At 50.2% G+C, this 15,329-nt stretch overlaps 1 protein-coding gene across 1 annotated transcript; it reads right to left on the bottom strand.

The window, feature by feature from the left end:
• Positions 1-279: 279 nt before the first annotated feature.
• Positions 280-9,435, bottom strand: LOC122387132 (arrestin homolog). Its single transcript, XM_043377027.1, has 5 exons — positions 9,405-9,435; positions 5,423-5,527; positions 3,821-3,974; positions 3,025-3,308; positions 280-2,002 (listed from the first exon to the last, which is right to left on the bottom strand). Exons 2-5 carry the CDS (start codon positions 5,522-5,524, stop codon positions 1,427-1,429), a joined length of 1,116 nt encoding a protein of 371 aa, XP_043232962.1. The 5' UTR covers positions 5,525-5,527; positions 9,405-9,435; the 3' UTR covers positions 280-1,426.
• Positions 9,436-15,329: the final 5,894 nt, after the last annotated feature.

The raw sequence follows: 15,329 nt of genomic DNA, 5'->3' as shown, positions 1-15,329 counted from the left end.
CCGAGCCGTCCTGATGAAAACGCCGCGGGCTGCATGGCTGGGCGCCCGGGTCTCGGTGGTAGCTCGAACAAAATGAGAAAATAATAGACAAGGGAACGAGTGTTATAAGATCATGCAAAACGTTACACAAATTTAGCGATTGTCTATGGTATGTCTACTGCGTCTACTGTTATCTCTAATGTGCCGCATGAAACGAGTTCAAATTGGAAACAGAGCGATTTTCTTTTTAATCCAGGAAGGTTTTACTGGCCCTTGAATGGAATATTCCTCAGCGGTAGTGCAAAAATGTATTAATATTGCAGACATCAAACATTCACTGAATGGTGCCGAATGATATGGCGACATGGGTGTGATTCTGGACAGCTCATACAGACTCATGAAACGCGGAAATCACGCGCCGATCGCATACACTCACGCACTTTTTTCGGAATAGTGAACAACAACCCGGTCAGCCCTGCTAGTGATCTGACCAGAGTGAGGGGCAGAACACACATACATTCATGAGTACCCTAGTCTCTGCAAGTATAAAATAGTTTCTGGTGCGAGCAGACAAAACAAAGAATGTTTAGCGAAACGGAGACACGTAAACAGAAGGAAGGCGGTCAGCACATTTCATATTGTCAGTAGCGTGGCCCAGCTTTAATTCGCGTCATATAAGCATGTATAATTATTATTTGATCAATGGTTCGGTAAGTAGTGTTACAAATAGCAAAACAGCATGAGATTAACGGTTAAATGGACGATGATACGTAACTTAAAAACCTCTGGCACCCCAGGTCACGGTCCCTAATTCGAGATCCAAGATGGTGCCAAATTCGACTTCGCGAAAAGAAACTATTGTAGGAACCTACGCATAGATCATTAAACCTGTACTTTACGCTTTGTGTGCAATGCGGTGGAAAGTAAGCGCATTTCAGGAAGATTTCGTAGATTAGAAAAAAAAAATGAATTCTCTCACAACACAACTATCAAGTTTCAACAACTTATGCATGCCTTCACATCTGACGGTGACCATCCACTGTCCGGCAGATCGGATGACCTCGCATTGTTTACACTAATTGCTTTTCATCCCTGGGCCTAGTCCTTTGAGCTGTTCCGCGTTCCTGTACATATAGGTACATTCATCCCCTGCGACCAGAGACGGCCCGCCCGAGACGGTCAGGCGGACAGCATTTAGGCGGAGGCGGTCGGGCGAGGGAGATCGACAGCTTGTCACGTCCAACAGACGTGGCAGACAACGGCTACTGTCACTCGGATAAGCACGTGAAATACGTGGACGCACTCAAATGCACGCAAACGCACGTGGGCGCACACGAATCGTGGTTACGTCCACAGCTCTCCTTCGCGTCCAACTGCGAGCACTGTCCAGCGTCCCCAGCGTCCTCGCCGCCGCGCGGTACGTCATCTCCCTCGCATCTCCCCCTCACTACACGTCACTGCTCCGCGCACAGCTCTCCTGCCGCACAAACACCTTTCCGTTCTCGTCCAACTGCACGTTATTGTTCTGCGCCGGCTCGTGCCCTGCGTCCGCGGCACCCTCCGCCTTCGTAGCGTGCACGTCGGCGGCCACAATCTCCTGGGTGTCGCCGTTGGAGTCGGCGGCCGGCGGCGGCGCCTTGTCGGGCGCCTTCTCGGCCGCCTCCGTCTCCGGCTCGGCGGCCGTCTCCCGGACGCTGATGAAGGGCACGCGCACGCTGACGCCGCCTCCGACACCCGACAGCAGCAGCTTCACCTTGACGTAGTAGGAGACGTGCACGGCGAAATTGCTCCAGTCGACGGCGCTCTCGACCACCGAGGGCGAGAGGCGTCCGCCGCGCTCCGGGCTGTCCTCCAGTGCGATCCAGTTCTTGAAGGAGCCAACGCGCGGCTCCAGCTCGAAGTCGCGCACCAGGGTGGCGTCGGTGACCACCGGACAGCCCTCAGTAGTTTCCACGGAGGCCACGACCGACTTGAACTTGCCGGACTTGAACATGGCGACGTCCACTGCCTGGACGACCTCCGCCTGAAACGCAGAAAAAGAAACGTCAGAGAGAAGAAATTACTAAGCAATGGCGTGTCTTGTAGCGCGGCAGACGCGAAATATCTCGAAAATGCGGAAAACAAGATGTCACAGACATCCGAAATCAAATCTAGATCGCTACGGGTATTGGAGCTCCTGAGGGCCACATGTTGCATGATCTATGAAATTGACCAGACGGAAAAAGACCGGCTCGGGTGCCCGCGTCGATAGATTGACGTCCGGCGGCCGCTCCGGCCCCGTCCCGGGTGGTGTCGTGAAGCCGTCGTCGGTGGCGGGTTCACGGGGAATAACGAGTGCCGATACGGCTGCCGGTGACGGCTGCCTCTGAGCTATGGGAAGACACCAGATTCCAAGGGGAGCGTTGTTCTCCACGCTGTCATCAGCAACGGGCAATAAGTTAACCGATTAGAAGTCGTTATTGTTTCGCGCTTACCGGCCCAAGCTGCCTAATATTTGATGGTTTTCTATGCCGGCGGGATAGTGAGCCGCTAACTTTGTGCTCTGGACGCCGTGGCGACTGTCAAAACTGACAAACCTGTCACGATTCCGCCCCGGGGAGAGCCACTCCAGGCAGCAGTCCAAACAGCCCGCATAAAGGATCGGCGATGTTTAGAGCGGACCCTGACGGCAGCCTTTGAGGTACTGGGAACGACGAAACAATGCCGGCTGATTTGTTTTGGTTTCTGATGTTTTAACTGAGCTTTTAACGCTTTTAACGCTTTTTTAATTTGGCATTCCATTGTATGTTTTGAGTGTCTGGGACTGTATAACAGAAAATAGCCTTGTATCTTTGCTTCTGATAATTGTCAGCAAAATAGAACACTACAGAGATTGTCAACACCAGAGAAAGTAGCATATGACTTATATTTAGTCCCGCAACGTCGTCTAGTACGTAAGAGACCATAGTCCGTAATTTTCATAAAGTCTCACGTTTACCATCTAGCACCAGAGAACTGAAGTCAGCCGTAAGACGGCTCACCGTCCCCTCTGGCCGGGCCGCTCACCTTGATTTTCCGGACGGTTCTCTTGCAGCCGTTGTTGACGAACACCCGGAAGGCGATGCTCTGCTCCTGCACGAACACCTCCTTCTGGAGGGATACCTCGAGGTGGACGCGGCCGCCGCTCAGCAGGAACTGCTTCAGCACGGCGTTGCGCGGCGCCGGGCCGCAGGAGGGCGGCGGCAGCTGGCACAGCCGCACCGTCATGCGCACGGAGGCGCGCCGTAGCGGCTTCTCCGACTGCGCCTTGCCTGCGGGCAGCAGGTGGGTGTCAGCAGGCGGCGCCCCGCCTGCCTCTACCCACCGGCGCGGCACCGGGCGCGGTCAGAGCGGGGTATACCGGGGGACACAGAGTGCCCGAGCGAGCGGTCTGGCAGGCAGGGGAGTGAGAGAGAAATGAGTGACAGAATGTGCTGCCTCGAAGGTAGTTCAGAGACAGATAAAAAGAAAATATGCTGACCAAGAAAAAGTACGCTTTTTTTCGGTGACCGTCCTGTGCAGGCTATCATGCAGCTGCAGCACTGACAAGAAAAGAAATAGTGTACGTGCAAGTGCAACTCCATTGTTGTGAAACGTGCTATATCTATTCAAAGCATTTCAACGTAACCCTGTATATCAAAACTTTATTGCGTGTTCGCTTCACAACGATAGTGAAAAAAATGTTTGCAGCATTCCAAAACAAATCCAATAAAAATTATTCAGAAATAGTGCGACACAAAATGTGGCTGTATAGCATAAACAAGATGCATAGTAAGAATCCAAAATCCGTTAGGAACCACGCCGAACGGCTCCGCTAGCTCACCTGCGAAGAAGTGCACCTCGTAGGATGTTCCGAGCGGCGCGCCGGTGTACGATTTGGCCGGGTACAGCGAGACCGAGGGCGGCGCGCACGAGGAGACCTGGAACTGGAACGCGTGCGCCACGCCGCAGGCAGACAGGTGGCGCTCGATCGTCTTCTGCAGAAACATGGGGATGAGCGGGGTCACACGCGGCGAGTGATAGGGTGTGGCTAATATAATGCAGGGGAGATGATTGAAGAATGTGATGTGGTTTCAGAGGTAACGGAGATATTGAACTTCCATATTTGGCGTAGGTTTAGTTGAACGTCAAAATACCACTTTCATGCGCTCGTCACAAATATTGTTTTTTTTTTTTAGTTATTTTCTATCTGTTTTTTCGACTTCACTTGTGCATTTACCGTCAGCCTCATTGTTTGATGTATGTATATGTATAGTAAAAAGGTCTATATTTCATTCATTTTTACGCACGCACTAGCCGGGACATAATAAATCGTGAATGTATAAAAATACACAAACAACAGGCACATATAAACTATGCAAGGTTATAAAGTCTTAAAGGCTGAGCAAAAACAAATCGATGATGCAACAAAGGCAGAGTTTGACATTCGAATAAATAATGCACGAGTCTCTCCGCTGTATGGCAGCGTGGGGTGCTCAGACGAAACGATCAAACGTGATCTTTTGCGTCAGCCAGCACACCTAAGCAGGCTCTACGCCCACGCCGCCTCGTCCTGACAGCCCGCGGGTGGTAATCCACCGACTGGCCCAAGCGGCGGCGTCAGTGCGTGCGACAGAGGAAAGCAAACAGCCACGGTGGCCAGGCGTCCGGCGGCGGCGACTGACAGCCCACGGCCAGAGTCGTCCGAGAAACAACACAAGAGGATTGGCAAACGTGGGATAAACACGGCCTCTCGGACGGAGGGCTGGCACACAGTCAGCCTCCGTCCGACACTGTCACAGCGCCGGCTGAGCAGCTCTGTTCGGACCCTGCAGCCGCTACTAACGCTGACGAAAAATAATGAAATGCTTCTTGTTATCTGCAGAGTAATTTGCTATCTCTGATAAATAGATGTGCAATTCCCATTTCCGGCGTTCTTTTATTTGCATTCTCTGTGCAGGATTACGGAGGCGAAAGCAGAATGGATGTCTGCCAAAAGAATTGTGGAAAATGTGTTTATCGATGCCAGCGCCGGAGATTTCTGAATAAATGTTAGCTTTCAGCTTTCCGCGCGCGATCATAAATAGCTCATGGTTATCGGTTATCTTTGTTAGCGGTGTCATGTGTGCATTAGCTGGCGGTGCATATCAGCGTTATGGGACAAAAACAGACTGATACAAAGGTCGCAGAGAAAGAACAATAGCCTGCAGGCTAATGTAGCGCTCATCCATTTCAGTTACAGAGTGCGACGGTCCTTAAGCCCGGCGATTGATGCTGATGTGTAGCCCGCCTATGACAGCGCTGTTTGTATGTGTGTAGGCAGCTATATTGCCTGCAGAGTGGAGCGTGGTGGCCTGTCAATCTGCGGAGACGGAACTGTAACTGCGATTGCAATGTATTTTATGTATTGCTCTGTATTTTATGTATTGTAGGTATGTGTCGTTACCTGCAGTGTGGATCGCGGCGGCCCGTCCGTCTGTGGGGACTCCTTCATCGGGTGCAGCTGCTGCGTCTGCAGGATGATGATGTTGGAGAACGTCAGCCCCATCACCTGCCGGGTTGACGGACGCGTCAGACGACGTGCTGGCGGCAGTCGACACTGTCCTCAAATCACACCTCAGTCGGTGGCCCGATAGACAGCTAACGTCAAACCGCGGCACGGGTGGACCACAAGTCCCACTGCGATGAGCCAACATAAGCCCCGTTTCCATGACACTTCTTAACCGGATTTGCTTCGAATCCGGATTCAAACGACCAGGAAACGGCAATTTCGCGGCACATAGTCGGAAGTCGTTAAGCCGATGCTGCACGTGACCGGGCCCGGTCACGTGATATGCCAGCGTCGGCTTCTCCCTTAGCAACCGTCCAGTATATGTACATTAATATATCCGGTCGGTATGGGTTTGGTGAGCCTCGGCCACGCCCCTCCCTGTTCCTCTACTCGGAGAGCGACTCCAGATAAATGTCAACGCCCGACGACCTTCAGGCGTCCCTCACCATTCATGACTTACGGCTGCTCTTTTGCACCGTCATGTGCGGATTCAGACTCGTTGATATATTCATTGGCATTGTACTTTGACATACCTTCCTATCAGTTGTGGTTTTCCATTCAGCATTGGCAAAATACCTTTGGAATTAAAACTACTCACGATCTTTGGAGCATGACATTCAGAAGACCACGTCCGCGACAGATGACATTCATTTGTCCAAGATAACTGTTTTTAGAATAGGCACATTGGAAAGCTCCAAATGATTCTAGGGACAGCTGTACCATGTATGTACGTATTTTTAGTTAACTCAAGCCAACCAACCCTTTCAACCACCCTCCCCTTTTGCTGTCACTCTTTTTAACATTTCGCTACCGTTCAGCGGGGCACCTCAGTGCTGTCCCCGCAGACTGTCCGCGTCCGCGGCCGGTCGACCGATACGGATCTCACCCCGCCATCGCTCCATTCAGAGCGGCTCGCGGCCGTGCCTTTGATCCGGCTCGGCCCGAGTGGCCCGCCGTGCTCCCTTACCCCAATGGGGCACAGTCTGCCGGCCACTGTGGCCACCCTGGTCGGACATAATGTGAACCGGCCTTCAGCGGTACGGTCAGGTTACCGACTGCTGCCACCGGGCGTGGTATGTCAAAGGCGCATAAAAATATAATGACTCATAATTGTTTACATATAGATTCAGATGTGTTGTCCTTAACCGGTGTACGACATGGCCTTGGTGACTGTAGTCCAGTTCATTTACCAAGCTAGTGAATCAATTGTTAACAATCCCCGTTCACACAAACTTTATGACCAGTATAACACCTTTTGGGGCGACTAACGGAGCGAGCGAGGGGGTGAACTTGCACGTGCGAAATTTCGAGGGGTACCTCCAACTGACTTGTGCACGGCACCCTACTGACCGGTTTCTAGCGATGTGCCAATTTGAGCACAATCGGCCCAGCCGTTTCTCGAGATCTGGAAGCGGCACCCTGCACGTTCGCACGTGCAAAATGGGTCCCAACTGACTTGTGCACGCACCCTACTAACTGGTCCCTAACCGTACCAAATTTGAGCGCAATCGTCCACCGTTCTCGAGATCTGGAAACGACCCCTGCACGTGCGCACGTGCAGCAGCACCCCAACTCTGGCACATGGATATGCGGTGTCTAGTGGGTGCCTACCTACATGCCACTTTCAGCGCAATCGGCCAAGTAGTTACCGAGATATTGCAAATTACAAAAGTGACACCCTCTTTCGTTTTGCACGTGGCACGTGCATAGGGTCACCCACATGCATCGGGAATAGTCCAATACTTGGTAGAAGGGATGAAGCTACCCTACAAAAATTACCGCGTGTAAATCGGTCAAGTGTTGCTGAGATATAAGCCTCGCAAAAGCGTCCGCACGGCCGGCCGGGCCCGGCCGGCCGGCGCTCATACCAGAAATTTTCCGTTAATCTAAGAAAGACTACGCTCGCTTCGCTCGCTCCATAACCACGCCCTCCTATTGCATGCACCCTCGATCAACCAAAACAGCCCAACTTAACCAGTATAGCGCCTTTTGGGGGCGACTAACGGAGCGAGCGAGAGGGTGAGCCTTGCACGTGCGAAATTTCGAGGGGGTACCTCCAGCTGACTTGTGCACGGCACCCTACTAACCGGTCTCTAGCGATGTGCCAAATTTGAGCACAATCGGCCCAGCCGTTCTCGAGATCTGGAAGCGGCACCCTGCACGTGCGCACGTGCAAAATGGGTCCCAACTGACTTTTGCACGGCAGCCTACTAACCGGTCCCTAACCATGTACCAAATTTGAGCGCCATCGGTCCAGCCGTTCTCGAGATCTGGAAACGACCCCTGCACGTGCGCACGTGCAGCAGCACCCCAACTCTGGCACATGGATATGCAGTGCCTAGTGGGTGCCTACCTACATGCCAACTTTCAGCGCAATCGGCCAAGTAGTTACCGAGATATTGCAACAATTACAAAAGTGACACCTCTTCGTTTTGCACGTGGCACGTGCATAAGGGGTCACCCACATGCATCGGGAATAGTCCAATACTTGGTAGAAGGAATGAAGCTACCCCACAAAAATTACCGCATGTAAATCGTCAAGTGGTTGCTGAGATAAAGCCTCGCAAAAGCGTGACCACGGCCGGCCGGCCCGGCCGGCCGCTCATACTCAGAAATTTTCCGTTTTACGTAAGACTCCGCTCGCTTCGCTCGCTCCGTAACCAATTTCTCCCGAACCCCACCTAACTCGAATCCCGAACAGTACCGAGAGCCGCACTCACGTCTCCTCTGCCGTTTCCGGCCGTCCAGGCAAGCCAATATCGAAAGGATAGAGGAAGCTGACGCCTACATACGCATTACGCTACGATCTCGCGGAACAAGTCCGGTCGATCGCCTTTCTGTCTCGGTACGGTAATTACCCGCTCTGAGTCACCTGCACGCAGACCGGGGTCACGTGGTGGCTGCCCCTCCCTCCACCTTACAGGACAACTGCTGTTGCCACTGGCAGTACCTACCCGGATCATGTGACCGGCGTATATACGGACCAGAGTGATCCAGCTATTCGAGACGTGAGGTCACGGTGGCTCCGTAATTGTAGCCGACATAGAGCAGGGTGATATTGATCTTGTCATTGTGGAGCACTGCCCGTACTCGAGTGGTTATTCCCTGACAGACAGGTGTGCCAGCTGGATGGTCTTTTCTGGATCACCGTAAAACGTAGAGCTCACTGAACTTGGAGCCCTAAAGCTTCTGAGAGCGGTGAGTGAAAAAAGCGACTGCTCTGCTTCTGTTGATTCTTTGGGCCACGTTCACTTCTCTTGCTTTTCGGCATCGTCTGTATCTATCAAACAAATAAGATCACTCATTGTCTTATACTACCCTCTATTTTATGTGAGCTCTAATAGTTCCCTCATCATCCTCACAAATCTAACCCCTTTTCTCCCAGCCCCTTTTCGTCTTTCCATAGCCTCGTCTTTTACCTACCTTCTTCGTTCTTGCTTGCTTTCGCCTTTCTCGATCCAAGATCTCGTATCTGTCTTCATCATCCTTTGCGTCTTTTTCCGCTCACCATTCCTCAATCTGTCGGTCTTTTGTACCATCTTTCCACACTTCATGCCTTTCTGCTCTCCTTTTCAGTCACTCCTATCCGCCCATTCTCATCCCCCTCCCCCAGTCCTCTCTCTCTCCTCTCTCTCCCCCTCTCCCTCTCCCTCTCTGCCTCTCCCTCTCTCACTCCCTCTCCCTCTCCCTCTCCCTCTCCCTCTCCCTCTCCCTCTCCCTCTCCCTCTCCCTCTCCCTCTCCCTCTCCCTCTCCCTCTCTCTCTCTCTCCCTCTCCCTCTCCCTCCCCCTCCCTCTCTCTCCCTCTCCTCTCCCTCTCCCTCTCCCTCTCCCTCCCCTCTCCCTCTCCCTCTCCATCTCCCTCTCCCTCTCCCTCACCTCCTCGTCCTCACGTCCGTAGCGGAACACCAGCACCCTGTCCGTACAGGCTGTGACTCTGCAGGTACTCGGAGTCGGCTATCACCACCCCGCGGATCACCGGCGGGCTACTCCCGTTGATGACCACCTCACGGTTCTCCACGTACAGCACGATCTTGTTTGTTCGGGGCCACCTTCTTGTAGACCCTGTCGGAGACGGGGTGGTAAAGTCAGATGGGGTAGGGAGGGGTAGAATTCGGGGCCGGGTAGAGCTGGTCGGAGACGGGAGAAGATGAGGTGGTCACATGGAGGGTCTGCTGCGTCCAAGTAGGCAGTCCAAGTGGTGCTGGCTGGTTCTGAAGGGTGTTTGTGTCGGGGGCGGAGCGGTCTCTGATCTGGCGGGTGGAATTTATGGACAGTATCACTTAGAAAATGGACTGAGATGGAAACATAAGTTTTGGTCATGGCCACACTGACTCAGTTAGTGTTCTGCCAGCGGCCATTACTTTCGATTTAACTCCACGTGGTATTGTAGAAATGGGACTCGATCACTATTAAAGAGACGAAGTTGAGGTCGGCTATGAGCATAACACATTCGTATACTGACATACCATTGGAATTTAAATGGGAGCCGTTAATTTTTTTTACAGCAATGGAAACAACAACAAAATGAGAGAGAGAGGAGAGAGAGAGAGAGGAGAGAGAGAGAGAGAAGAGAGAGAGAGAAGAGAGAGAGATAGGAGAGAGAGAGAGAGAGAGAGAGCGAGAGGGAGAGAGAGAGAGAGAGGAGAGAGAGAGAGAGAGAGGAAGGAAGAGAGAGAGAGAGAGGAGAGAGAGAGATGAATTTCCTGATACAGTCTGGTTCTAAAAAGAATAATTAGTGTTACGTGTTTTCGGCACTTGATTTCAAGCAACTCATCCCCATCCAGCAATAGTAAGTACATGTTTTAGCTACTTACATATGAAAATGGAAGTTTTTGTGTTCTCACTTTTTCTAATGATAACCACTGTCACATTACCAGAGGTGCCTGTTTTACATGTACAGTTTTACATGTGCCTGTTTGACATGTCACTATACCTACAGGCTACAGCAAATGTTCTGATGGAGTTCCGCACACAGTTGTGCTGAAATGCGCAGTCAGAACTCAGAAGTGTCTAGCTCAGTGATTTTTTTTCAGACAGTATGCGTATACAACCGCGTGTACAGTAGGTCTATTAAAAAAGTCCCCAGCACCAGTGGGCGCTGCCTTCGCTGAGCCGAACCCCCGTCTGCCTGTCCCATATCGCGCCGGGCTCAGGTCAGGTAGGGTCAGCGGGACCGCTCGGTCCGGCCCGCGGGCGGTGGACGGGCGGCCGGTAACGTTTTCCGCCAGCCAGCTGTAGAATCCAACAAACGGGACGGCCACCGCTCAGCGCAGCGAAACCGGTGTTAAGAATGGCAGTAGATGTTCATGGCCACAATGATTATAGAGATATTAGCCCGTGCCCCACAGGAATGCCTAGACTCTAACGCCCTGTTGGAGGGGAAATGGGAATTGAGCATCATTCTTATAACTCAGCTTTGGGCATTTAAGTGGCATTCGAAGTAGCGTCAAAAGTAGCAAAAAGAAAAAGAAAAATACTTCAGCCAATTTAAGATCGGGTCAGAACCAGAGGTCATGTCACCAGAGGTCATCGGTGGTAAAATTTTGCTTGGACAGGGTGCGTTGCGCGCACCGGTGCATTGGGTTTCCAATTTCCATGGAAACATCAACAGACTCGGAAGCTCGCAACAAGATACCTATAAGAAACAGGTAGGTCCGATGTTTTGAGTAAAGCCCACGTAAAGCCCTGGTGACGTCACTGACATTTCTTATATGGAGAATTTCGCCCATAAGAAAAATATTTTACATACGAAAATTTGTATTTCATTCGGAAAAAATACATTCTATCAATTTCATCATGAAACTTATATAATTTAATTATAAAACTTGAAATCCTTTGAGTGCTTGTCCCAACCCCTGCTATACCTTTGGTCACGTGACTTCCATGATAAACTTTGCGTTTTACAATGTTATGACTTAAACAGAAGCAATAAATGTTACAAGCGTATTATTTATGATGTTTTAAGCAGCAATCGTGTAATAACATCCTTGAATTATATACATTTTGCTTAAAAGAGGTCACGTGATGTTACCAGATTGTGCTCGGACAGCATCTTCTTGAACTTCGATTTTGAGTACTTTTTACCTTCATTGAGTCCTAATAACGGACGTTTTTAGTTATAAAATGAAGCAATGAATCTATTGAGGGCAAAATTTAATCATTTTTGCACTTTCAAGCCGGGCTATCCTGGCATGAACTTCGGCCGGTTTGTGTGTGAAGCCTATGGTGAAGGGAAAACTTCACGCCCGGCTGACGTCACAGACCTCGGCTACCAAATCGTGTCCGGTGGGGGTCGGCTCGCAACGCTAGCGTGGAGCCGAATTCATATCAACCGCCGCAACAATGCAGCAGCGCAGCGCAGCGTGCTGCAGCGTGGGGCCGTGAAACACCGCCCAGGCCCCCTGTCTCCCCCTAATTCCTGTCATCCTTCCCACTCTGAAATCGACCGAGCCTAACCTAACACAACAATCAGCTCGTTTACCGCTATGTCTAAATAATATTGTCGCTTCGCCTAGTCTTCATGCTTCCCTCTCTGGACTGGAGGTCACCCCACCAGCCAACCTGTAGTTGATGTCGGATCAATTCCAGGCAGAAATGTGCATGGATCCGAGTGATGGATCAATGATCTCAGTGGATCTCGAGGCAAATTGCAGGTTCGGATCTATGATCCCACAGAATCCGGCGTGAAAAAAGTATCCTGGATCTATGATCTCCCAGGATCTGAGGATAAACCAAGAACATGGATCTTTGATCTGAGTGGATCCCACCATGCATAACATTTGGAACCAGGTTTCCAAGTGTTTCTATGTCAATAAGTGCCATACAACTATGGATTATGACGTGTTATCACATTAAATCACTAAATAAGAACGTTGTGAGTTGCAACGAGTGATCTTTGGGAGTTCTGTGTTGACCAAAAATAAATGAGGCTCTGTGATCCCACTGGATCTCAAGCAACAATACTAGACTCGGATCTATGATCCCTACGGATCTCTCGATAAATTAAAGAGCTGGATCTATGATCCCCACGGATCCGAGATCAGGATCCGTGGGATCAGATCCCAGATCCATTTTCTCGGATCCATGCACATGTCTGATTCCAGGACAAATAACCCTCTTCGTGATGACGGTTTGGGAGACGGCTGGACCGTCCCGACAGGGCAATCGTCCCACGGGAACAGTCTCGCTTCCGCAGATCACTGTCGCTGGCTCGCACAACCTAATTACTACACCCAGGCGCGGATACAAGGGGGGGGGCCATGGGGGCCATGGCCCCCCCCCTTGGCCGATTTTTTTCAAAAATAAAATAAAAAGTTAAAAAGTTAAAAAGCTGAAAAGGGGGCCTCCTGAAAATAAAGTGGCCGAAATCCGATGAGTTTTTTTTTTTAACCTACCCACTTAGTTATTTCTTAGAAGACTAGCTGAGAAGACTTCTTTGTTAGAAGATTGGTAAAGCTTTTCATAACTTGGAGGTCTCTTATACTCACAGAGATGACCACTTTTACAGGGCCTCCTAACCTGCACAGAGGGCCTCCAAGCCTGCACAGATGTTGAGATGTTGCCTGAACAGCTAGATAAGCTCAATAGACGCAGTTTTTTTTGGGGGGGGGCCCAACAAGTGGGAAGATGGGGCCTCCAACAGGTGGGATTATGGGGGGGGGGGCCTCCTGGTTTCTAATGGCCCCTCCCTTGGAGATTTTCTGGATCCGCCCCTGACTACACCAGAGCATAGTTATGTCATAGCTCTGCAATGGCCTTTTCAGACCGAAAAAGATGGCTCCCAACAAAACAAACAATTTTCTCATTTACAGTAGTAAATGAGAAAATGTAGTATTGTATCTCATCAAACACCACATGTTTTCAGAGTGTTTTTTATGCGTTCCGTCCAAAAAGCGCAGTTCAATTTTCTCCCATTGCCTTGAACGATCTCCAAATTGACCCGGCCTTTCTGTCAACAATGTCAAACTTGCAAAGTAAACGTTTCAAATACATAGGTATAGTGTTGCCCATTGAAATCGCTGAAAGTTCTAAAGCGATCGTTTAGTCGGTGTATTTAGATTGATGAGCACAGGAACTTTCCTTGAGGTAAGGTCACTTGACGTGACCTGGTGTTATGCCCTTGAATTGAAAGACTTGGGCGGGAAAAATGGGTCATTTGAAATCTTAAAATGCTAGATTTTAACAATAATTGCAAACACTATCCCGGCCAAATAGTGAGTGAGAAGGGAGCGATCCCCCAACCCCATGTTTAGCTCCTATAATTGAGCTAGCTGCTAGAGCCTCGCGGAAAAAACGAGCGTTTGCTTCGTTACGTGACGCAGCGACTGGTACCCATTTTAAAATATCAGTGACCTCTTAGGGCAGGTCAAGGGCCCCAAGGCATGCGATTGGTTTTTGGTAAATAACCACAAAAATTGTCGCATTATCGTCCTTTCGATACAATCGTGTTTTCTGTTTTCAGACGCGTCGATTTACATGCTTTTTTGTTTAGGTGAAGCAATTTAGGATGTTTACCTGAGGTCAATGTCATGTTAGGGCAACACAGGTCACGAAGCTGTTGAAAGGAGGACATGTTGCAAACATTTGATTCGGCAAGTCTTGCAAAGTCCATTGATGGCTGTCCCGACTGGCTAGCTCATTTTGATCGGGAGTCATTGACGAAGCACTCCTATCACCCTAGTGACGTCATAAATGACGTCACGCAAGGTGAACAATGCAAAAGTGAAGCATTAGACCTTGCCAAGAATGTATTAAGTCACGATTTGAAGTGCTTGAGAGTTGAGGTATAATTTTAGATCATTTCCGACGCCAAGATTAAGTGACCTGACCTGAAAACGTGGTTGATGTCAAATGATCCGGCTTGAATCAAATGCATGGCATATGAAATGTCAGCCTTCTATCATCAGTGTGCTTTGAGCTACCGCAAAAAAAAAATACATGGTGGCGGCATTCACCCCTTCTTCTCGGCCGGCGAGGGTTAAACCTCGCTTCGAATTATTGCAGATAATGATGCGACCGAAAACAAAGCATTTATCTGTGTCTAGAACGGCCGCTGACTTGTTGGACAAGATCCCCAGTCTTCATTTGCTAGATGGGAATAAAATACTCGGTATGTGATACATATATAGTATATACCCCTCGATTTGCCCTCGCGCTAAGTCTATTTTAAACATCACTGTCGCTTTTTTTATCCGATATGATGTCGCCATTAAACGGGTTGTTTTGTGTGCTTGTTTGCGTTGAATGGTCATTACGAAGGATTATTGAAGGATCGTGATAAAATAGGAATGGGGCGAGGGAGGATATGCACTGTGTCTGCAGGTGTTTAATTTAGATCACAAAGGCATCATTTCCGGCATAGTGCAGAGTCACTATCTTCCCCCTCCTCTGCACTGCGGCATCTCTGCGCCCCACACACGGCGTCCTCACTCCACGGCCGGCCGCCGCCAACTGACCCACTCGCCGGGCGCCGCGACCTGACCCGTGTCGCTGCCGCGGCCTGCGCAATAGAGTCGGGGCTGGCATCCGGGGGTTCGGCCGGCCGGCCGCCTCTGGAGCGGGGGACTTTTTTAGTAGACCTACTGTACACATATACGCTGCTATATGCTTCGCCCAATTCTGGGGCGATGGGAGGGCGAGCGCAGGTGTTCACTTGGAACCAGCTGCGCGGAAAAGAAAGTAATGAAACTTTGTGCCTGATAATGAGTGGGATTCATATAATGTACTTACTTACATATATCTATTCAAGCAGTTGAAACGTACCGACACTAATGAAAAAAGAGTGAAGTGTAGGAGAGGTAA

This window comes from Amphibalanus amphitrite, unplaced genomic scaffold (genome assembly GCF_019059575.1).
Source record: "Amphibalanus amphitrite isolate SeventyFive unplaced genomic scaffold, NRLGWU_Aamphi_draft 000274F_arrow, whole genome shotgun sequence".
In the NCBI taxonomy this organism is placed as follows: Eukaryota; Metazoa; Arthropoda; class Thecostraca; order Balanomorpha; family Balanidae; genus Amphibalanus; species Amphibalanus amphitrite.
Note: the sequence above shows the minus strand (reverse complement) of the source record. Positions and strands in the feature narration are given on the sequence as shown.